The 24,505-nt window shown below is 36.9% G+C and overlaps 1 protein-coding gene across 4 annotated transcripts in view; it reads right to left on the bottom strand.

Moving 5' to 3' along the window:
* NBEA (neurobeachin) overlaps positions 1-24,505 on the bottom strand; it is an 873,840-nt gene that overhangs the window by 569,141 nt on the left and 280,194 nt on the right. For all 4 annotated transcript variants that reach the window (XM_079778900.1, XM_079778901.1, XM_079778902.1 and 1 more), the window contains 4 exons: positions 22,184-22,337; positions 13,266-13,446; positions 7,291-7,421; positions 3,020-3,127 (listed from right to left, as the gene is read on the bottom strand). In XM_079778900.1, coding sequence (XP_079635026.1) covers positions 3,020-3,127; positions 7,291-7,421; positions 13,266-13,446; positions 22,184-22,337 — 574 coding nt within the window. The remainder of the gene's footprint in view (positions 1-3,019; positions 3,128-7,290; positions 7,422-13,265; positions 13,447-22,183; positions 22,338-24,505) is intronic.

Here is a 24,505-nt window from a genome sequence, read left to right as displayed (position 1 = left end):
AAGATACACGTGGGGACACTTAATTCCTTTCCTTCAGGAAGAAAACTAAGTGCCACTGCTTGGTTATACAACATATTTATAAAACATCTATAATTCTTAAAAATGTCATTATCTACCAAAATTATCATAATTTACCATAATCACCTAATGCAGAATTTACTAACTATTAAAACACAATGTCAAACTTGTTAGATCTGACTGTGCCTCTTGGAGATAAAGATGTGCTCTATGTTTTAATCATTCTTCATTTTAAAAAGCATTCTTTCCACAAAATATTATTTTCAAGATGAATAATTTCCATTTCTAAATGGTCAAGTTGTTAGTAAGTGATGTTTTTCCAAGTCTAGATTACAAATCAGATTGTGGTAAGATTTTCATATCATTGTTTTTATACTATCATGTATTTTATCTCCTATTTTTAAATCACTTCATTTATTAATTATATAGAAATATGGGCTTATCATTAAAAATTTGAATATACAAAAACATAAAAGGATTAAGCACAAAATGAAAACTACCTAGAGATAAGAATTGGTAGTATTTTGGTATGTTTTTTCTAGTCTTTGTTTTAAATAAAGATATGCATGCACATATACTCAGCATACAAATGTAATATTTGTGTAATATAACTACTTTTGTTTACTGCAACTTTCCCTTAAAACACATGAGTGTTTTTCCATGTCATTAAATTTCCCTCAAAAGTATGATTTTAACGGCTGCACAGTTTCCCCCTTGAATAAATATACTATGATTTATTGGGCTGAAACTCTATTGTTAGATATTTACAATGTTGCCAAATTTTCTGTAGGAATATTTAATGAGCACATGAGGTTAAACAACTTCTGAGCAAGACCAATGGATCATAGGGTATCAATATTTATAAGAATTTTAACACATATTGATGAAGAGCTATTCAAAATTTTTATCCAATTTCTATTCCTACCAGTGAGATAGATATGTATGTATATACACATACTTATCTATATACTAGAAGCCAGGGGCAAGAAATTCGAGTGTGGGTATGGTCCCTATACCTGGTCTGCAATCAGGGCCATCTTCCCCAGCTGCCTGCAGCCGGCCCCGCCCCCCGCCACCATCCACCCCAAGTTCCTCGTTTGCCATCGGACAATCGGAGCCTGCTGGCCAGGGACAGGGACCTAGAGGTGGTCAATGCACCTCATAGTGACTAGTCGAGTGGTTGTTCTGGTCGTTCCACCATTAGAGTCAATTTGCATATTACCCTTTTATTATATAGGATTATTATATAGGATGATGGCATATTTTAATGTACCCTTGCAATGCTGGAATTAAAAGTTTTACACTTTAGTTTATTTAATAGCAAGAATATCTCACTTTTGTTTTAAATTGCATTCTTTTGACTACTGGTGACAATAAATTTTTATCATATGTTTGTTACCTTAATTCTCATATTTTATGTCTACCGCCTAATTTTGTGTTGATATATTTATAATTTTCCCAGTGATTTATAAGAACTGATACATATTATATGCAACTGATACATATGATTTATAAGAACTGATACATATGATTTTCCCAGTGATTTATATGAACTGATACATATTAGATTATTTTTCTACTGTATATTACTACCATATAATCCTATATAATAAAGAGGTAATATGCAAATTGACCATTACTCCAACACACAAGATGGCCGCCCCTATGTGGTCAAAGATGGCCGTCCCCATGTGGACACAAGATGGCCGCCACAAGATGGCCAGCAGGGGAGGGCAGTTGTGGGCGATCAGGCCAGCAGGGGAGGGCAGTTAGGGGTGACCAGGCCGGCAGAGGAGGGCAGTTGGGGGTGACCAGGCCTGCAGGGGAGGAGAGTTGGGGGGGGGACCAGGCCTGCAGGAGAGGGCATTTATGGGCAGCCAGGTTGGCAAGGGAGGGCAGTTAGGGGTGACCGGGACAGCAGGGAAGGGCAGTTAGGGGTGACTAGGCCAACAGGGGAGGGCAGTTGGGGGTGACCAGGCCTGCAGGGGGGGGCAGTTAGGGGGCAATTGGGCTGGCAGGGGAGCAGTTAGGTGTCAAGCAGGCTGGCAGGGGAGTGGTTAGGGGGTGATCAGGCTGGCAGGCAGGCGAGCTGTTGGGAGCCAACAGTCCCAGATTGGAGAGGGTGCAGGCTGGGCTGAGGGACATCCTCCCAGTGCATGAATTTTGTGCACTGGGCCTCCAGTATTATAGTATATGACTTACACTTCAGCCATTCTAAAGTACTCCACCCAATTTCTTAAGTGTAAATTTAAAACATAAACTTTCTTCTATGTTTTGTAAATCATTAATTAAAATAATGCTAAATACCTGAAACTAATACAAAATAATATTCATTATAAACTGTAATTGAAAAAAATTAATAAAAAGAAAAAGAAAAGAAAACTAGAACCCAAAGTGGCTGGAAAATAGTAACTATAATAAGCAGTGATGTCATATTGAATCTGCTCTGAAATACGCCCATCTTATTTTTGCTTATCTTGAGTAATTGATGATGTAATTGAAGTATTCCATGAAACTGTCTCCTTAAGCTATCTTTTTCTTAAGTTTTACTAAGCTATCCTTCTAACTCAATTTCATGTAGATAAAATATATTTTAAAATGCAGATTCTTCTTTCAAAAGTAATGCCAGTAATACCATAATGAATTAATTCCCTTCATCCATCATACAAGGAATATTGATGATAACAAACTATTTAGTACCTACACATGGAACAGGGAATACTAAAAGAGAGTAGGTGATTCAAAGTAAGTTGAATTACAATGTTAATTAATATATATACAACTTATATCAAAATTTCACATAATTTAAAAAAATGTATCAATAAGCTTTCAGAGAAAGCTAAGGCTCAACTGTTTTATAAACAGAAGTATGTTATAAATCCCACAATTCCTAACATTGGGATCTTTAGTTTTAATATCTAGATTTCTTTTAAAATTTAAATTATTTTACACAAATGATAATGGGAGATTTTCCCTGGGACATCAAACAGGCATAACTTACCACATCCCGAAACACAACAGCACGCAGGCGATTAATATCGACATCCTGAAGAAGTCTATCAGGGTCCTTAATAGGAGAAAGGTTACCTGGAACATTTTCTAATGAATTCTAAAAAAAAGATACCCAATTGTAAAGATATAATAGCACAATACATAAACTTACATAGTAGTATAATTTCTCTAATTTAGGCATCAAATTGTCCGTGTTCTTTAACTCATCACTGGATAACATTTAATGACAACAATACTGTATTACAAGACTCATTTTCTGTTCTCCTGTATCTTGTCGATTTCCTTTCCTAGTACTCTTGTTTTTTATTACCAGAGCTACCAAGATAGACTTAGAAAAATGGGTAAGATTGTGGAAGAAAAAAGACTGATTTTGAACTTCAGAAAATCTGGGCTCTAAATCTCTGCTGTGTGATCTTGGGCTTATTACTAAAATTTACTGGGCCTCAATCCCTACCTCTAGTTAATAAATCTCTTTGAGTCACTGGGTTTCATTTAACCATCATACTTTTTATATGAAATTATTATGTTACATTATTATATGAGATTTTATGTGTGTGACCATTTCATGAGCTACACAAGTTAGAAAAAGGTAAACTGAAAAAATACAAACATACCCTTAATATTAAAGCTGAAAGACATTAAAGACCATTACCATCAAAATGCTTTTTATAGTTGAAGATACAAAAATTGACAAATTATTTGAAATGTGTCACATAGCAAACTAATAAGAGAGTCAAGTTCCCTGAAACTCAATCTAGAACTTTTTCACTTACACACACAACATATTAAGAATTGTATGGACAGAATATGTTAAGAATTGCATGAATTAGGTGATTAGAGGGTCATCCTTATATGCCAAGGTTTCAAGTTCAATTCCCCAGGGTTGTGGGGTTCAATCCCTGGCCAGGGCACATATAAGAAGCAACCAATGAATGCATACATGAGTGGAACAACAAGTAGATATTTTTCTCTTCTCTCTCTCTCTCTCTCTCTCTCTCTTTCTCTCTCCTTCTCTTTCTCCTCTCTCCCTCCCTCCATAATCAGTAATTTTTAATTGCATGAATTAAACTAGGTAATATATGTGATGTACAAAATATAATTCCTATAAATAAAATAACTTGCTGTTATATGATTAAAAATATCTTTCTATTTCTCTATAGACCTCAATTATGATATTTTGTTCCAAAAATTAAGATGATTTCCACTGCAGCACAGGACAGTAAAAAGAGCATGGTATTTAAAGGTTGATAGTTATTTGGTTTACATTACAATTCCAAAACTTAACCAGCAATATAACCTTAGGTGAGATATTTAACCTCTATAAACCTCAGTGATTTAATCTAAATAATAGGCTAACAATATTTATCACAAGACAAAAAAAAAATAAGGCATTGACAGCATAAAAGTACATAATTTATGGCAAAAATGAAGAAATTACATTTTAATTTATAAACCATTTTACAAAATGTTTCTATAGCCATAATGTAATTTAATCCTTATAAAGGCATATGTAATACCTTAATCAATAAAGAAAAGAAAAAAAGCTTGTATCATCACTCCTTTTTAGAAAGTATAAAAAATGAGACCCCTGCAAATCCACACAGGTTAGTGCCACACCCAAATTAACTAAGGTGTTTCCTTATTAAAGTAGAACATAAAAATGCATAAAAGCAGGGAACCAGAGACATGGAAGCATGGAACAGAGTGTAGAATCTCAGAAGGAAGGCAGGGGAGGGTGGGTGGTGGGAGGTAATCAACCAAAGACCTTGTATACATACATGCATAAACCATTGACACAAACAATAGGGTGCTGAAGACCTGGGGTGGATGGCTGGAGGGGGTCAACAGGGGGAGGGGGAAGGAGATATATGTAATATTTTCAATAATAAAGATTTATTTAAAAAATATATATATACTAGTGGCCCAATGCACGAATGAAGATTCGTGCAAGAATGGGCCTTCGTTCTCCTGGCTGCAGGCACCGCCTTCGCTCTGGCCCGGAGCCACCTTTCTGCCTTCCCACGCTGCCCAGAGGCCTGGAGCGGCTGGGGTGGTGTGGAAAGCCTGCGTCGTCGCCATGGCGATGACGCAAGTGTCCTGCCCTGTGCTCCATGCTTGCGTATGCAAATTAACCCATCTTTGTTGGGTTGATTTGCATACTCACTCCTGATTGGCTGGTGGGTATCGCGAAGGTACGGTCAATTAGCGTGTTACTATTTTATTAGGTAGATATATAACAGGAAGTCAAAAAGGAACACTCTCCAACCAATCCATTGATTCTCTGTCCTGAAATGTGTTATCTTACTAAGTCAACTTTTCCTCTAATATTTCTATAGTGATCACTTATTATCCATTTTTTATTGCCGAGGTTCTTGCTAGAGAAATGGAATACCTCAACTAAAATACTACAAATTTCCTTCTTTTTGGACTTTTCTGTTCATATTCTACAATCAGAGTAATACTTGGCTTGACTGTCTTGAAAAGTTCTCTTTGCCTCCTGAATTGAGTACAGACACCTTTAAAATCAAAGCTCTAAAAAATAGTAGTTTATTTATTCATTTCATGAGTTCATTCAATGAGTGGTTAACTGCTAGAAAAAGGAAGGGTATTAGTATTAATTGAATGTTCACTGCATGTCAGGAATTAAGTATTTTAATACATTATTGTTTTTTTTATTTAAGTCACACAAACACCTTTTAAGTTAAGATTTGATCCATTTTAAAGACTGGAAAACTGAAGCATAGGAGATTAAGGAATATGTCTTGGCTCAAAAAACCACTAAGTGGTAGATCCAGGATACAAACTCAGAACTGTCTGATTCTAGAGTTTGTGCTTTTTTGATAAAGTGCTCACAGTGCTATACAAGCTCTGGAGTTACAAAGATGTACAAGATATGGAACACTCTCAAGTAACTTAGAGTTTACTATGCCCACAAAAATAACATGAGGCATTACTGCTAATGTTTTTATATTTAATTTTCTAAGCAATGGAGTGTCCTGTGGAGACTTGTGAGCAGTAAAATATGTAGTCTAATTATTCTACGAATGTTTTTCTAAATGTAGTGAAAAGGAAAGATGCTGCAATACAGATATACTAAATATGTGGTTGTTCTGTTTAAAAACTGCAGAAGTTTGAAGTCATAGAACTTTTTAAATTAATTAAACTTCTATTCCATGTCTTCACTTATTGAGGGGAAAAATCATGTGCCAATATCAAACGTCTAATTACTAGTGGAATATATCAAACAAATATCTACCGTAGACCAGGGTGACAGTGACAGTATCTCAAAACACTTTCCTCAGAGTAGCCCTTAATTATAGCTAAGAGTTGAATAGATTTTAGTTGGGTAAAAAATACAGATACAAACTTCAAGAAAAGGGAACCCATGTAAAAGTCAATAAATAAATAAAAAGATTTTTCTGATGAAATGAATGAAGTGTATAATGTGACTAAAATGGTAAAAGCAAGGGTAAAGGGAAAAGTTGCAGAGTCACTTAAACATATGATAAAGAAAGCTAATCCTACCTAATAAAAGGGAAGTATGCAAATAACCAACACTCCGCTATGCCCACAATTGGGCTGGCGGCAGCTGTGGGCGGGACTTGGGGTGGCCAATTGGGCTGACAGGATGAGCGGGGGGCGGGGACTTGTGAGGAGTTCCTCTCTGGGTGGCCGATAGCGCTGGCGGAAGGCGCTCCGATCAGCGGGTGGCCAGAGGAAAACTGCTGCTGGCGGAAAACTGGTGCCGGCAGCCAGGTGAAGGAAGGTCTATTGCATGAAACTTCGTGCAACGGGCTTCTAGTTTAGGATAATGATTAATAGCAGGTTCCAAAATACTCTCCACTGTTCATTCATTTCCTGGACATTCAATGTATTTTTACTGAACATTATGGGAGTGTCTATCACCTAAGGAACATTATTCACTCATGTAATATATATTATTCATTCATTATTTAATATATATTAAACTATGTATAAAATATATGTATTAAAAATAGTTATAACTAAGAACTTTTCAGATCTATGTATGCTATGATCCTTAAAAGAGCCCTAGGAAGTAGATATTATTAGTATCTTCATGTAAAAAACAAAAATTCAAGTCTCAGAGCTGTTAAATATCTTGGTGCCATATTATGAAGAGAGAAGCCAGCACTGGAGCCTGGTGATATCTGATCACTAAACCCTTTGTAGTTCTGTTCTCATAAAGTTAAAAAAAAAAAATTAAGGTAAGTTACATTAACATAGAAAATATTGAATTACCTTTGAAGCTGTTATGGCAGTCATACTTTGGGTTGCTTCTTGAGGTTTACTGCTTCCATGGGAAGATTTGTTCCCTCTGTCCCTTTGTCTCTGCCGACATTCTAAACAGTTTCTCACAGCAACACAACAAACTAAAAAAACCAAAAGGTTATTATTAATATAAATTGTTGACTTTGACATGTTGATAAAAGTTGCTAGGTTCTATTTTTCTTTCTTTCCCCTTCCTCCATCCCATTATTATACTTAAATCAACGAGATCAGTAAATATGTTTGATAATTATAAAATACTAGAGGCCTGGTACACAAAATTTGTGCACTGGTGGTGGGGAGGGGGAGTCCCTCAGCCCAGTCTGTGCCCTCTTGCAGTCCAGGAGCAATTGGGGGATGTCCGACTGACAGCTTAGGCCCGCTCCCCCTGGACATCAGTTGGACATCCTTAGCACTGCCGCAGAGGCAGGAGAGGCTCCCACCACCACCGCTGTGCTCACCAGGTATGAGCCTGGCTTCTGGCTGAGCAGCGCTCCCCCTGTGGGAGCACACTGACCACCAGGGGGCAGCTCCTGCTTCGAGCGTCAGCCCCCTGGTGGTTAGTGCATATCATAGCAACTGATTGACTGGTCGACTTTCTGCCCCCTGCTGGTCAGGGCATGTCATAGCAAACGGTTGAGCGGCCTTAGCATATCATTAGCATATTATGCTTTCATTGGTTAAACGGATGACCGGACGACCAGACACTTAGCATATTAGGCTTTTATTATATAGGATTAGAATGAAAGGAAAAGTCATAAGGAGGGTTACGTGAAATCCTTTGGTTGTAGATTAAGGGTGCCGAAGAAAGCAAACCTGGGAAATCTCTAGGATTGGATAAGAAGCAAAACAGAGAGACACATACATCTTTAACATTGGTGGGAGCAGGATAGGTCATCTTTAACATTTATAGTAGCTAGAGGCCTGATGCACAAAATTCATGAAAGGGGCTCAGCCTTGGCAGCCCTGCTGCCTCAGCCCTCGCAGCCCTGGCTCCTGGACGGTTGTCCAGAAGGTCTTCCAGATCGCTGTTCTGCTGTTCAGTCTAATTAGCATATTAGCTCTTTATTATATAGGATAGTGATGAAAAGTACATATGAAACATAGGTGTAGTTACAAAATTTAATCAAAATACTCATGTACTAGCTAAAAAAAACAGAATATTACCAGGGCTTTTGAAGTTCCCAATATACTCTTCCATAGTTTGTCTATCCCCTCCATCACTCAAAATCCTGAATTTTATGAATCACTAAAATGTTTTTATAAAATTAATATTCATATTTGGTAAGTTCTTTTGCATAAGACGTCTTCCCATAATTTGACTACCTTAGCGACTATCACAAATCCCAACAACCATCTTTCCTCAAGGTAGGAAAGTCTATGGCCTTTGTCAATAAGCATTCAATAAGAAGAAACTTTTTATTTACTTACTAGAGGCCCGGTGCACGAATTCGTGCATGGGTGGGTCCCTTGGCCTGGTCAGTGATCAGGGCCGATCGGGGCCCGTCTTACCCAGTCCCTATTGGGCCAATCGGGGTTGGGAGGTTGGCCAGCTGGGGGGAGGGACCACGGGAGGTTGTCCATCCTCGGGAGGTTGGCTGTTGGAGCGCACTGACCACCAGGGGGCAGCTCCTGCATTGAGTTGTCTGCCCCCTGGTAGTCAGTGCGCGTCATAGCGACCGGTTGACTGGTCATTCGGTCGACCGGTTGTAACAGTCGCTTAGGCTTTTATATATATAGATTTTAAGAAACAGTAAAGTACAGCAATAAACAGTACCGATTTTGGAATCAGATCACAGGAACTTAAATCCTGGCTCTGCCACTTCTGATCTATGTGATCTTGGGCCAGCTGCTTAAACTATCTGTGCCTTAGTTTCCTCATATACAAAATGAGTATAAACATACTTCTTTAGAGAATCCTTGTAAGGATTAATTGAATTAATATATGTAAAGTGCTTAGAACAGTAAACAGACATAGATACATAATTGTTTGCTTTATTATTATTCACTTATAAAACATTCCAAGGAAATAAATCTGCTAGGAATTATTAGGATAAAAATTAAATCAGTAGTAAAGCCTTGGAATATATTAGAAATAAAAACTCAAAATAACCAAATAAGTGCTGGTTTGAAGATACTGAGGCATTTAAAAATATTTATCTTTCTCATAATGTTCAATCTATCAGCTACTGTTAAATATGAGTGGCAATGTCCATGATGGCCTACAGTAAATTAACTCACTCTTCTCACTGTTAAGAGAAATTTCTCTGTGTGTGTTCAATCTCTGTCTAATTACAAGAGGCATGAAATGACTCCTCTCAGCATGTACATCTTTAAAAAAATACAAAACAAAAAGTAGGTTTCATTCCGTCATACTATTTTAATTCAATTATAATCTATACTAGGGGCCCAATGCACGAATTTGTGCACCTTGAAAGGAACTGTGGGCCACGAGGCTGCTGTGGGCACAGGGGCGGGTCTCGGCCCATCCTCCGTGCCCCTGCCCAGTCCCTCCCGCCACAGCCCCCAGTCCCTTGTGTGCTGGCAGCCCCACTACTGCCGCTCCCATGCACTGACAGCACCAGCCCCGCTTGCATCCGGTGACAGCACAGAGCTATTGGGGCCAGTGCCGGCAGCAGGTGCAGATGGGGCCAGTGCCGTCAGCAGGTGTGAGCAGCAGCTGCTGCCCCGATCACCCCTCAGGAGCATGGGGAGGTGGAGAAGCCCTCAGGGGTGATTGTGGCCGGCAGCTTCTGCTCACACCCACTGATGGCGCTGAGCGACTGAGACTGGTGCCAGCGCTTGAAGTGGGTGCGAGCAGTGCCTCTAGCACTGGCAGCGGGTGAGAGAGGCAGCTGCCGGCCCTGATCACCTCTCAGGAACTGGGGGAGGTAAAGAAGCCCTGAGGGGCGATTGGGGCCGGCACCTGCCACTCGCACCCGCTGACAGCGTTGAGCGTTTGGGGCCGGCGCCAGGTGCGAGCAGGACCAGCACACCGGCAGCAGGTGCGAGCACCGGGCGGGACCACGACACATGGGAGCAAAGAATTTTCAGTAACCATCAGAGGCTCCCCCGAAGACAGCAACCGGCGCCCGCCTTGGTCTGGCACCCCCACTCACCTGCTCCACCATCCCACTGCGGCCGACGTCCGCCATGTTCTGTGCTCTGCCACCTGCTGCCGACACCTACCATGTTTCGTGCATGCCCCCTGGTGGTCAGCGCATGTCATAGCAACCGGTTGTTTGGTTGTTCCGCAGTCCCGTCTATTAGGGTGTTATGTAGATAGATATATAAAAGCCCAGTTACCGAATGGCGGAACGACCAGAATGACTGGAGTGACCAGTCACTATGACATGCACTGTGGCAGCCAACCGGCCCGATCTGCCCCCCCAAACTCCTTCAGCCCCTTCCCCCCGACTGGACCCTCCCACCCTTCTCTCCTGTTTTAAGGTGCCCAAGAGCTGCCCTGAGGCCTGGAGCCCCAGGGGGGAGGGGCTCAGTTCCTGGCTGTGTTTCTCTAGACCTCGAGAGCACTAAATTACAAATGCGGCTGCCACGAGGGAGGCCTTCCTGGGAAGTGGGAGGAACACACAGCAAAGAGGGCAAGAACTGAGGTAAAGCCTTCCTGGAAGAACCCGCACTAGGGGCAGCCATACCTCCCAACCCCAACTTTAGCCCAGCCCCGCAGGCTGCCTGACAGACACTACTGCGAGGCAAGTGAGGAGAGGGCTCCCGGGCATGCGAGGGGGCGCACTGTGACCCCTGCATGTCACCGCTGCCCCTCACTAACCTGTGCTTACCACCGCACGGCCACCCACCCGCGCCGCAGCCACCGCCTCCTCGCGCTCACACTGCCGCCGCAGCCACCAAAGCCTCCTCCTGCGCTGCACCCCTGGCCAGCCTCAGGCGCCCCATCCTCACCCCGCCCTGCCTCTGCCTGTTTGCAATGATTGGGATGAACAGGACAGTCTTGCCCCACACGCAAGCACATGCCCTCCTCCCGCAGCAGCCGGCTTCCCAGGTCCTCCACCCTGCGCTGCCGGATAAGGCCGACCTGGGCACACTTTTGGTGCCCTCGTGTGGGGTATGCCAGGAGGCGTAATTCTTGGAAACCCAGAGCCCAGTCTACAGGAGGGCCCTTTGTTGAGGAAGCACACTACAACTCCCAGAAAGCACCGCACCTCCTGCGGCCCTGAAGCTCATGGAGGAAAGTGACAGCGTGCAAAAGAATGTGCCACGCTGGTGCTCTGGGGGCGCCTGTGCAGTTCCTGGTCTCAGGGGACCGGGTGGGATGTACACCTGTGGCCCCTCCCCCAGCCAGCCCTGCCTCCGATTGCCCCCACACCGACTGGGGACGGGCCTTGCCAGCCAAACTCCCCCGGCTGTCCCCATCGAGGGCAGGGCCGGCCAACCTCCTGTGTCTCTTACTCCCTGCTGGCCGGGCACAATGGTCCCCATCGAGGTGGGCCAGTAGACTCCACCCATGCACGAATGTGTGCAGCAGGCCTCTTGTTGAGAAATAAAATTGTATGTACTTATAAATTTTTTTATGTATTTACTAGAGGCCCAGTGCACAAAATTCATGCACTTGGGGGGGTTCCTTCAACCTGGCCTGCGCCCTCTCACAGTCTGGGAGCCCTCAGGGGATGTCTGACTGACAGTTTAGGGACGCGGTGGGTTGGCCACTGAGGAGGGGCTGCAGGAGGCTCCAGGGTGTGTCTGGCCCATCTAGTTCTGTCCGATCAGCCGTACCCCAGCAGCAAGCTAACCTACCAGTTGGAGCGTCTGCCCCCTGGAGGTGAGTGCATATCATAGCAAATAGTTGAGTGCCCTTAGCATATCTTTAGCATATTATGCTTTGATTGGCTGAACAGCCGACAGGATGACTGGACATTTAGCATATTATGCTTTTATTATATAGGATATGTCAAGTATAGTATACTTGACATATAAATACATTGTGAAATGACAATCACAATCATATTAATTAACATATCATTCTTAAAGCAGTTCTAATGCCTTTCTTAGGTCAGAAACTTCTCCCCTGAAATTATACACCTATAGCTTTTTATGTAAGTTTTTTTTTTTTTTTTTAATTATGGGTAAAAAGAGTACACATTAGGAATTTCCACCTATCTAATGTCTTGGTTTCTTACATCTTACTCATGATGTAAGGCAAGTATATAAATAGTAGCTCTCTGTTTTTTTGTAAAGTTTAAAGAGTATAAATAAATTTCCCCTTTAAGACAGGTAAGAGAGGTAAAGATGGTTCCTGCCTTGAGCTGGTCTAAATTTACTAAGAGTTGTCAGTGTTAAGTTTTCTTTTCTTTCTTTTTAAAAAAGTATTTGGAAGTAGCCATATGGCATCCTGTTTTATTTTTCATTCTCCAAATATCTATAGATTTTTTAAATTTTTTATTTTTCAATTGTAGTTGATGTACAATATTATATTAGTGCTTAGTTTCTTTGCAACACAAGATAGAAGGTGAACTGCAGAGGTACAGTAATGTTTATTGATAAACAGTTAAGTCTGAGAGACACAGTGAGACTGGCATAGTCAATTTATTCTTCAGCATTTTGTGTATAAAAGTATGTCCTGATTTTTCTGATATGTGTGTGATCCCAGAGCAACTACCCTCTGTATTAGTCTACCAGAAAAGAATTAATAAATTAATATACATTAAAATCAGTTCAATTAAAAATGTTACAGTCCTATTAAATTTTAAATAAGTCAAAATACATTTAATTCTATTTCAAATTATAATCCATTCAAGATGATCAATTCTATAAATCTCCAATGTGAAGATGTTATAATTTTCTATAATTTATTATAATAATTTCTACATTATATAATCATCAACTTGTATAATCAGTACTTTATATACCACAGAATGTCAAATAACTACTCTGTAGATAATATAATGGACACCTTTATTCTTAAGACTTACCTAACCTTAGGCACTGTCGCATTAAACCTCCAGAAGACATGTTTTTTTCAGCTTCAATCTCACTAAAATTTAGAGAGCTGGCAAATACAAGTACATCAACCATAGCCATCAATCGGCTGAGGAAAGTTACTGCTGTCTCAGCTGACATGCCTTGTGTCACTTCAATGTTTTCCAATTCCGTCTTTAAAAAAGAAGATTTAAGACTTGTTAAAATTTACAAGTATAATACATGTACATACATATTACAAGTGAAGAGTAGTTTAGTATATTTTGTAAACAAAATAAATTATAGATTGCAAATTATAATCTAATTTGATATATATAAGAGCTGGTTATTGAATTTATTTAGTTACCTATGAATTATTCTTGAATAAAGGAAAAGTCTATTTTTAAAATCAATGTTAGATTTAAATGTCATTACTTATAAAAAATACATTCCAAACTGAAGATCATTTTGCAAAGATATTTGGAAATAATAGCACATATATTTATACTACTTTTAAAAAATATTTCTTTTCTAAATTCCTCTCTTGTTTATAAAAAAAATGTGTTGCTTTTTCTTTCTTGTAAATGTATAATGACTACTAGGGAAAATATATGGCACTCTAGTTTGGCATCAAAATGAGACAAGTGTCCAATTAGAATGTATAACAATTTCTTATCCATTTCAAAACAGTCTAAAACCACTAGGTATCTCAAATATACAGTAAAAATCTAAGGTAAAAATAATCAAGAAGATCATTAATTATTCTACAGATATAAACACTAGTAATAAGAAGAATCAGTAGAAGCTACACTTTCACTAAATATTGTCAATAATAAAATATAATTTCCAGCTTTTAAGGGAAATGTTACAAAGTATTTTGTTTCTTAAGATGTATAACTGGATTTTATAAGCAATAGCAACATTTCTTATTTTACTTTTCATTGTTTATCACATAACATTTTAGTTATTTTGGTTCATTATGACTAGGCCTCATTGACAAGGCCTCATTTTCTCAATGTCTCAAAGAGTAGAGTAAAGTAAAGAATGCTTTATAAATAAAAATATTACTCTTTAAAATTTCTGAAAATAGACATACTAGCCATATTGATTAAGTTTAGCTCTTCAAATGATAAATTGAACTACAAGGTAAGCATATATTATAGGTACATGCTCCAAATTATTGTTTCATTTTGACATTGCTTATATCCATCATTCTATTTAAACATATTCTTGCTCATATTAACATGGAAATGTCATCAGAAAATAATGACTTTTTTAAAGGCAACTTTTAAAAACTTCTTGTGTACAAGATGGGTAATAAAAATGAAAGTGACTACTGCAAGTACTTTATAACTTGATTCTAAATGGAGAATTAACAACCTTTCTTCCTTCCACATAACATCAAAATAGTGGCAAAATCAGTCTTTCTAAAATGATCTTGAAAATATTCAAAAATTTGCTTTTAATGTCGATTGACAACATTATGCCAATTTAGTATTTATGAATTAAATAAATAATTGGATTTTCAAAATTCAAATTCTTTATTTCCTAGCACTTCATTGATATTCAGTATCATGTTATAGCATGTATTAAAAATCTGTGGGCACACCACCAATAGATTACATGAAAAGCAAAGACATTCATTTGATATAAAATCTCTTTTAAGTCACAGTTATCAACATAATTTTATAATAGAATGGAAGATCTGGTCAATGCTTAGATCTTTTAAACATTCAAAATAATTTTTCAAGATATTAAAATTTTATTTTGTATTTACTGATTTTTTGAGAGAAGAAACATCAATTTGTTGTTCCACTTATTTATGCATTCATTGGTTGATTCTTTTGAAAAAAAATATATTCTTATTGAAATCAGAGAGGAAGGGAGAGGGAGAGAGAGAAACATCAATGATGAGAGAGAATCACTGATCAGCTGCCTCTTGCACACCCCCTAGCAGTAATAGAGCCTGCAACCCAGCCATATGCCCTTGACCAAAATCGAATCCAGGACCCTCCAGTCCACAGGCTGATGCTCTATCCACTGAGCAAAATCGGCTAGGGCTCATTGGTTGATTCTTGCGTGTGTCCTGAACAGGGATTGAACCCAAAACATTGGTATATTGGAATGATGCTCTAACCCAGTGGTCGGCAAACTCATTAGTCAACAGAGCCAAATATCAACAGTACGACGACTGAAATTTCTTTTGAGAGCCAAATTTTTTAAACTTAAACTTCTTCTAACGCCACTTCTTCAAAATAGACTTGCCCAGGCCGTGGTATTTTGTGGAAGAGCCACACTCAAGGGGCCAAAGAGCTGCATGTGGCTCGCGAGCCGCAGTTTGCTGACCACGGCTCTAACCAACTGAGCAACCTAGACAGGGCCCAAGATATTAGAATTTTAGGATATCTATAGATATGTTCTCAAATAACTTCTTCATCATTTGGAACTTCTGAAATTATTAGAAGTCTAACTCACTTCGTTAGTCAATGTCATATTTTTGAATCTTTTGGGGTCTACAAGACTTAACCTTCAAAATATGCTTTCATTTTTGTATTTTGTTCATCCTCACCCAAGGATATTTTTCCATTAATTTTTAGAGAGAGTGGAAGGATGGGAGAGAATCAGAGAAACATAATGTGAGAGGGACACATTGATTGGTTGCTTCCCACAAGCACCCCTACTTGAGGCCCGGGATTGAGCCTGCAACTGATGCACTTGCCCTTGACAGGAATCAAACCAGGGACACTTCAGTACACCGGCTGGTGCTCCATGCACTGAGCCAGACCTGCTAGGGCTTTCATTTTTAAATGAGTGAATGATAAATAGAAATTATAAACAAAATTATTAGCATCCATATAATTTTCCAAATTGTTATCTTTGACTAAACACATTTTTAAATAAAAAGTACTCATTTTAATACAAACCATAACTTAAAAAGGAGTTCTTATTACATTACACATAAAAATTTACAATTTTAATGAAATGTTATATGAAAATCATATCAGGTTTAAAAATAAAGAGCATTCACATATGATTGCTACTAATCTTAAAATAATATATTCTATCCAATTTCCTTTCATTGGAACCATCTAACATCTGATTGTACATATGACTGAAACATTGTTTTCATTACATTACGATACTCTAAAGTTAATTGTATAATAAAACAGTAATTTGTCAATAAACTAAGAATATTCAGTGAATTTTTTAAATATGCTGAAGGCATGCCTAATGTTAAAGATGGTATGGAAACGCAAAATATAACCAAGTCAAAAAATTCATAAATAAGTAAAAATAAAATTTAAAACCAAACACCTGAAAATTACTGAAGTTAATACTAACCTTAGAACCCTGGACATGCATTAGACAAAACAGACAACAGACCAAAAAAGTACAAGAAAAGAAAATTATTAAAATTAAATAAAAATACAATATAAAATTGAAACACAAAATAATATATTTTAAAATTATATTTGAGTATTTTATTAAAAGCCAAAATCTCAGAAGAGGTATTCATTTTATAAATTAAAATGACTGAAATCAAATGTCAAATATTTAGAGTTGTTTATTTTTTTATTAGAATAACTCTGCCCAAATAACATGTCTATAAATGTAAGTTATGTATTAGAAATTATGCATATCCTATTTTGTAAATTAAGTATCTTTCTTCTAGCAGATGGCTAAGGAAACATTTAGTAAATAAACTAGTATAATGTTTCTGTAAAAGCCTGTACTTCTTTAGGCAGAAATGACTTAGGAAAATAAACTATTTATACCATACTTCTAGAATTTTCTTTTAAAAATTATGTTATAATTTGGAGCCCCTCCTATAGATCCAATCCCCCAGAAGTTAATAAAAGATAACATATTTCAGTGATTATAACTTAAAGACCACTTTCCCTTGCTAGGAAAGAATTTATTGATATACCTGGTACTAAATGGAGTCTGCATATGAACTAACCTAAATAGATAGATATTTTAGCTTCAGAATCTTATAAGAATTATATTTAATATATTGAAAATTTTGAGTAGAATTGTTTACAGTAAAAGTCATCAACTGTTCCTATTTTCTGATCAAATATATGTGAGCATAAATTTCAAAATACACTATTTACATGGTGCATTGTATAGGAGAACATACAAAATCTTCCTGAGAATACTAAAGAATAATCAGTGTTATGAGATAAAACAAACAATAATATTTTCAAATCTATTAACTAAATATTCTGATAATGGTAAGAAAACATTACCAATATTAAGATTTTGTCATCATTTTTTAACAGAAAAAGTTGTTCTTCTTTCTTATGACTTTGAAACTATTAGGAAAGCCAAAAATATCAGTCTCAATTATTTTTCTATAACAGAGAAAATAAACCATAGATGAAACTGAATTAAATTCTAAGCATTCAGTGTTCTGGATGACTGACCAAAATGGTCAATCTAAAATCACAAAGTCATTTTGCAATTTGCAGTTGATCTATGTTTCTCATTTTTCTTCATTTTTTCCTCCTATTTCTTCCTTTCATTTATGACTAACTTGCACAATGTGTAGAAAATACTAGTAAATAAGAGTTTGATTCAAATAGCTAATCCTGAAAACATTAACTGCAAAAAAATCAACAAAAATAATGTTCCTTCCTGAAAACAAAGATTGGTCAAAATACATAATAAGAGGTCTAAAGTTAAAACCATTGGTCTTAATTAAAGACTTGAAATTATTTTTGTAATTTATTTTCTATGCCACATATGATTTTAAATGATATAGGCAAAATTGAAACTCAATAAACTCCTATTCTTCCATGGATATTAAGTTCAAGGTGTTCATTATAATATAAACATTCTATCACTATACTCCTTTTTCCTTGAAGTTTCCATTAAGATATTTTCTTACAAGAAAGATGAATATAAACAGCTCAAATTTTCATACATGATGATACTGCAACAGCAATACACAAATGTTATCCTTAGTATGGATTGTTGTATTCATATAAGGTCCCAGGGCAGAAAATAGACAAGCACTATGCCAATCCCATGGAAACAACAGGCAAAAATATTATATCATTTTAGTATTTTGCCATCAAAACCCATAATAACTAAATTTGTGTCAAATATCTTCTTTTAAACTTCAGAATTTTTAGTATGACAGCTTTAGTTTATAAATGGGAAGATTATTCTATCATGATACAATTCTGAATAAATAGTTCCAAAAGGAACTAAATGAAGGAAACATTCAATAAGAGCTTCTCTAGAGCACTTTACATATATACCTAACAATTTTCAACAAACTCCCTATGGGCTCAGTAAAATGAACACCTTTTAATAAATGACAAAGTTGCAGTTAAGGTCATATCCAGGAAGTGGTAGAACCCAAGTTAAAATATAAGATTTATGCTAAAACTCATATACCTTATATTAAAGCATAACGTCAAAAGATCATGTCTCAATCTTACTGATAACAGGAAACAAGTTTGTTTTTTATAATAAGAAGTAAATTATATGGGAAAGACATATTTCTGTGCTGAGCTTTGAGTCATTTTTTAAAATAGACAACTATGCAGAATTCTTAGCATTCTACTTATACTCTCCTAGTTAAAAATAATCTCAACATTAGACATGTCAAATGCTAAAGAAAAGTAGGATGGCTGACAAAAGTTACATCTCTCCTAGTGGAACATAATGCCTGTAATACTCAGAAATTGCTTTTAAAAAATTAAACTGTAATAAATGTTAAGCTCTATTAAAATTTCACACTAAGTTTCTGTAATAAGTAATAAAGTTTTCACACTAAAACATTTATTATGATATTTGTATTTACTTGAAGAAATGATGCAAACTATAACCCACAAGTCAAATCTGCCCCACTAGCTGTTTTTATAAATAAAGTTTTATTGAGACACACATATATCCAAATCCTTTATGTAACTGTCTATGGCTGCAAAATCATAGTTGAGTACATGGGATAGAGACCATACAGCCCACAAGACTGAAAATATTTACTATCTGATTCATATAGAAAAAGTTTGCCAACCACTGCCATATCATAATTTCTCATAATTTTTCATTAAATGCATATCCACATAAAATGCATGAATATTTTGAAAAACTCCATAAACCTAAACAAAGTTATCAGATCACTCAAGCATTAGTTTCAAATATTTCTTATTTCTCTTTTAAAATTTTAATGGCATCTACATGATAATGTTTCTCTTTGGTAATCTGATGTTGTCAATGATTCCTTTTTCACTTATTCCTTCCAAATATGTCACTTGGCTTTTTACATTTTAAAACTAAGTTAAAAAAGTTCCATATTTTAGTTCTAATTCCTTCTTTATTCAATATCCTCCTTTCTAACTTTCCCCCGCTACTACATTATAATTTTTAGCAAGAATATTATACAGTCAAGGAATAGAAAACAATACTCAGCAGTCATTGACCAAACTGCATTTGGTCAATTTCATGGATGACATTGACCAAATACAGTTCCACTAGTATAAAGTGGGAGAAATGATTCTAGCTGTTTCTTTTAGGGACACAATTTATTCAAAGAACATAAAATTGGTATATAACCAGGTGTAGGTAAAATCAGTTAATGGACCAAAATAACAAAAATATAGAGAGACAAAGAAGAAAAGTTTCTACTACTGAATGAACTTCCAAGTCTTTTGAAAACAGTTTAGGCTTTAAGTAATTCCAAACTCAAAACTATACTAGTCAAAATTGCACGGGTAATATGTTTGAAAATCAAACCTCAAAATGTCAGTATCTTTACTGTACATTCATTATAAAATAAAAATAAGCAAATTTGGGTAGTGAAATATTATATACTTTATAGTCCATTAATTTAATATTTCCCTATCTTGATAGTTACGTTTTTAGCTTTAAAATCTGGAAGACTATATAGTAATGTGAATATCTGAAACCTATGAAAATTTTAGCACCAACTGTTAACTTTATATAAAGCCAATTTTTTTTTGTTCTGCAGAAATTTTAAAATGATATATTTAAAAATGAATTTCAATACAAACTTTTAAAATGTATTGATAATAAATGATAATTTATAAGACATAAAACAAAATTTATAGGATGAAAAAAAATGCCAGAAGGAAAACATTGATTTATTCAGTTTTTAGTGTATAAAAGACAAAAGAAAAACAATTCTCCCTGCCTCAGTATTACAATGCTTTTTTTAAAATCATACACAATTGTCAATTTACTGGTATTTGATATATATCTCCAGAGAGAACCAGATTAAAAGAAGGTATAGTACATTAATCTCACAGGATACCTGCACTCAACGATTTTTTTCCTGGCTCTATTTCCTTGGTTAGCTACTAATTCCATTGAAGTCCTAATGATGATATGTTCTGCTGCACATCCACCTGAACTAGCCTCCATGTTTTCTAGACTTCTTGAGTAAATTCATGGATGAAATTGAAGTATATGTACCTGTGAGAGAATGGGGATTTGAGAGTACAATCTTCTGCTGCTAATATTAAGTTCAAGGTTGCTTTAGGAGTGGTAGCAATGACAAAAGTGTAGTGAGCAAAAGAGTCATGTAGAAGAAGTGTGTTAATGATGAAATAAAGCCAGAGATCAATTTGGAAACACTGCCTTACCAAGTAAAAGACATCTTTAAAAAAAAGAAAGAAACTAGCTCACCCTCTTTTTAAAAAATTTATTCATTTGAGAGGGGGGCGATGGTGGGAGGGAGAGACAGAGAGAGAGAAATAATGATTTGTTGTTCCACTTATTTATAAATGCATTGGTTGATACTTTATGTGCCCTGACCAAGGATCAAACCCACAATCTTGGTGTATAAGGGATGATGCTCTAATCAACTGAGCTACCTGGCCAGGGCTAGTAAAAGACATCTTAACAAAACAGGTCTCTCTTTGGAAAAAAGTATACTTCTTGGGCTTAGAGATCAGTTTCCAATATGATAGCAAGAACACAGGTAATATGGGAAGCATAATTCTCTATTCTTTCTCATTTCAGTAGACAGCTATGGTGCCAAAATTTTTTTATATGGATCAGAGATACTTTTTAAAATGTTAACTAAATATAAAGTTTGCATTTACCTACTATATTATAAATGACATAATTAACACTGATTGACTTTCAACCTTATGATATTAACACATTTCAATATTTTATATAGAGACAAACTATATTTTTTTAAATAAATGTTGAACCAGCAAATAAAGTCAGATAAAAATGCTATTAAAGGCCATGTGAGAACATAAAGTTTTCTGAGGATTTCAATGATTATGAAATTTTTAAGATAGCATAAAAACAGCATGTTTTGTAATTTTCCTATCTAGGTGCCTAGTTTTAAATAAGAAACACTCTTAGAAATTATTAATTTGGTTCTCTTTGAAACAAATTGCTTAAGATCAAATCTCAGAGAGCAGGAAGGTAAACATCCTAGATGTAGTTTAGAAATAATACGTCAAATAAATTATATGAGATTGCATTTATAATAATTTTTTTCTACATTTATATTCATGATTAAGTATATACTTCTATTTAGAACATCAAGATTTACAGAACGAGGATTTTAACAGTTTATTATAATATTATATTTGAAGGGATAAACAACATACACAAAATAAAGTTAATAATCTCTAGTTATGACTATTTATAAGAAGTATTTATTAGAATTACCAGAGAAATATTTTCATAAACACATATAGCTGGAACCCAAAACTGACAAACATTAATATGAATGGATAAATATAACTTCATATAGTTACAAGTTCCCTTAGATGAACATATTTTGTTAAAATCACCTATAAACTTAGAGCCTAAGTTTTTAGATACCTTTTTTTATGAGTCCTAGGCCTTATAAACCTGTGTACAGTATGGAACACCACTGACATGCTCTAGTCAAGTAATTATACAATATACCACTAGATGGAGGCAAAGTACTTACACTTGGTGATGTAGCAGCAGAGAGCAAAGGTAAAATTCCTCCACAAGCAATGATGATGTTGTCTACCATTTGGGAAATGAGGTGAATTGTGTTATGTACAAAAATAATGTTTTCATTGCTATTGACAAAATCCATTACAGACTTTGTTGAATGGCTAAAATAACAGAAAAACAAAATGCAAATGAACAATTCCTTGGCTTAAGAATAAGAAATTTAGACAGTTTATAATAACATTTTTTAAGTGACAAAAAATGAAGAGCTAGGCAAATTTAAAATGGAGTTCTCAGAAAATAATATAATTTAAAATTGACATTTTATATTACCAAGAATTTAGCACCTTTACATGGTTATTATGTGTGTGTATTAATCTAGTATTTTGTTTCCCAAGAAATATATTCAAAGGTATATGACTATATCAATGAATTTGGCTGAAAATATTTATTTTTGCCAGTTATTCATTTTGTATTAAAAGGCAGAACAACTGGATAGTTAACAACGTTTTGCTACTGTTTAAGCAGTTTCAGTTTGTTGCATCACCAGACTCCAGCCCCCTACCTCTGACCAGCCATACTGAAAATGTGTATTGCTAGTCACAGAAGTGATGTAGTAGGAGAAATAAATTAGTAAAAATTCAAAGATTTATTGAATAAAAAGAGAAAAGACCTCAAAGGTTGGCAGCAGAATTTCCCCATACAAAACATGCAATGTAGATATTCAGAGAAATACACTGCTTTAGTTCGGTGTCAGTCAAGAATATGAACTATATTCTAACAGGGGAAAGGAAGAAACTACTTCATGATCAAATTTAAGTAAAAGATTCTCAACTTTTAGAATTGTACAATATCATATATTATATCTTAGCTCTCAAGATGTTTTCCCCTGTCCTAAATATAAGCTCTGTCTTTAAAAATTTTTTAATTATATAGACTCTGTTTGGGAAATTTTTTGAGAGCCCTTGAAAGGAAACAAAGATACACAGTATGTTAAAGGAAAGAAAATTGACTATCACTCACTTAGAAGCCACTAATACTGTAATTAGGAAATTACACAATTTTCATACATTGATATTCATGTTAACCTTAATGTCTTTCATGGTATTCAGGGTTCCTTCTTTATTATCTGTACGTAATTTATCACGTAACAACACTAGCAAGGAAAATACCTTTGTTTCTATACATCAGTAGACTAAGGACAAACTAATAAAATAACATCAGAAGTAAAAACATTATGTGGCAGACCTTGACTACTTCCATATTCCTCTTCCATGCTAACACAATCAAGATTTTGTTCAATTATTGAACTAGACCGGGTATATGAAAGGTTGGCCTCACCCCAGCTACTAGATTACTGACCAATATTGCTCTGTACAGATCAGTCTTTATAATTCCACTAGAGGCCCGGTGCACACAATTCTTGCACTGGGGGGGTTCCTCAGCCTGGCCTGCCCCCTCTCACAGTCCGGGAGCCCTCAGGGGCAGGAGGCAATCTGGCGATCAGGGGAAGGCACACCCCATCACACCTCTCTGCTGCCACTGCCGGCAATGCAAGCCTTGGCCGGCCCTAGTTACCTGTGCCTCAGGCGGCCCTGGGAGGCTGGGCAACTGCCATCCGAGGCTTGCCTGCGCCTCAGGCCGGCCCTGGGTGGCTGGGGAGTCGCCATCCAAGGCTTGTCTGCACCTCGGGCGTTGGCTGGGCAGCTGACATCCAAGGTTTGCCTGCGCCTCGGGTCGGCCCTGGGTGGCTGGGCAGTCGCCATCCAAGGCTTGCCTGCACCTCGGGCGTTGGCTGGGCAGCTGACATCCAAGGCTTTCCTGCACCTCGGGCCGGCCCTGGGCGGCGGGGGGGCGCTGAGAGGACTGAGGGACTATGGAGGCAGGCGCACAGAGCAGCCAGACCCGCCTGAGGACGGGCCCAGACGTGCCGTGCACCTGCTGGCCCAGCAGGGCTGAGGGTACTGGGCGCCCCCATCTTGTGGCTATGGGCACCACCATCTTTGAGGGTGTGGCAGTCAATTAGCATATTGCCTCTTTATTAGATAGGATTTCCTTTTGCTGGTGATTAACTTAGAAAAGAGCATATGATCCTGCTAGCATGTGAGATATAAGGGGGAAATTTCTTGAGTGGCTTCAATTAAAACAAAACATAAAAGAAGAAAGAGAAGAGGAGGAGAATGAGGAGAAAGAAAGGAAGAGGAATGGAGGAGGAAAAAAGAAAGAGGAAAGAAGGATATGAAGGAGGAAGATGAAGAGTCATCCATACCCTCTAGTTAGGGCAAGTTTCCTATATTGATTCAATCCTGTAAGCTGAAGCAACCACCTTGAA

The sequence above is a fragment of the Cnephaeus nilssonii genome (genome assembly GCF_951640355.1).
Source record: "Cnephaeus nilssonii genome assembly, chromosome: 8".
In the NCBI taxonomy this organism is placed as follows: domain Eukaryota; kingdom Metazoa; phylum Chordata; class Mammalia; order Chiroptera; family Vespertilionidae; genus Cnephaeus; species Cnephaeus nilssonii.
Note: the sequence above shows the minus strand (reverse complement) of the source record. Positions and strands in the feature narration are given on the sequence as shown.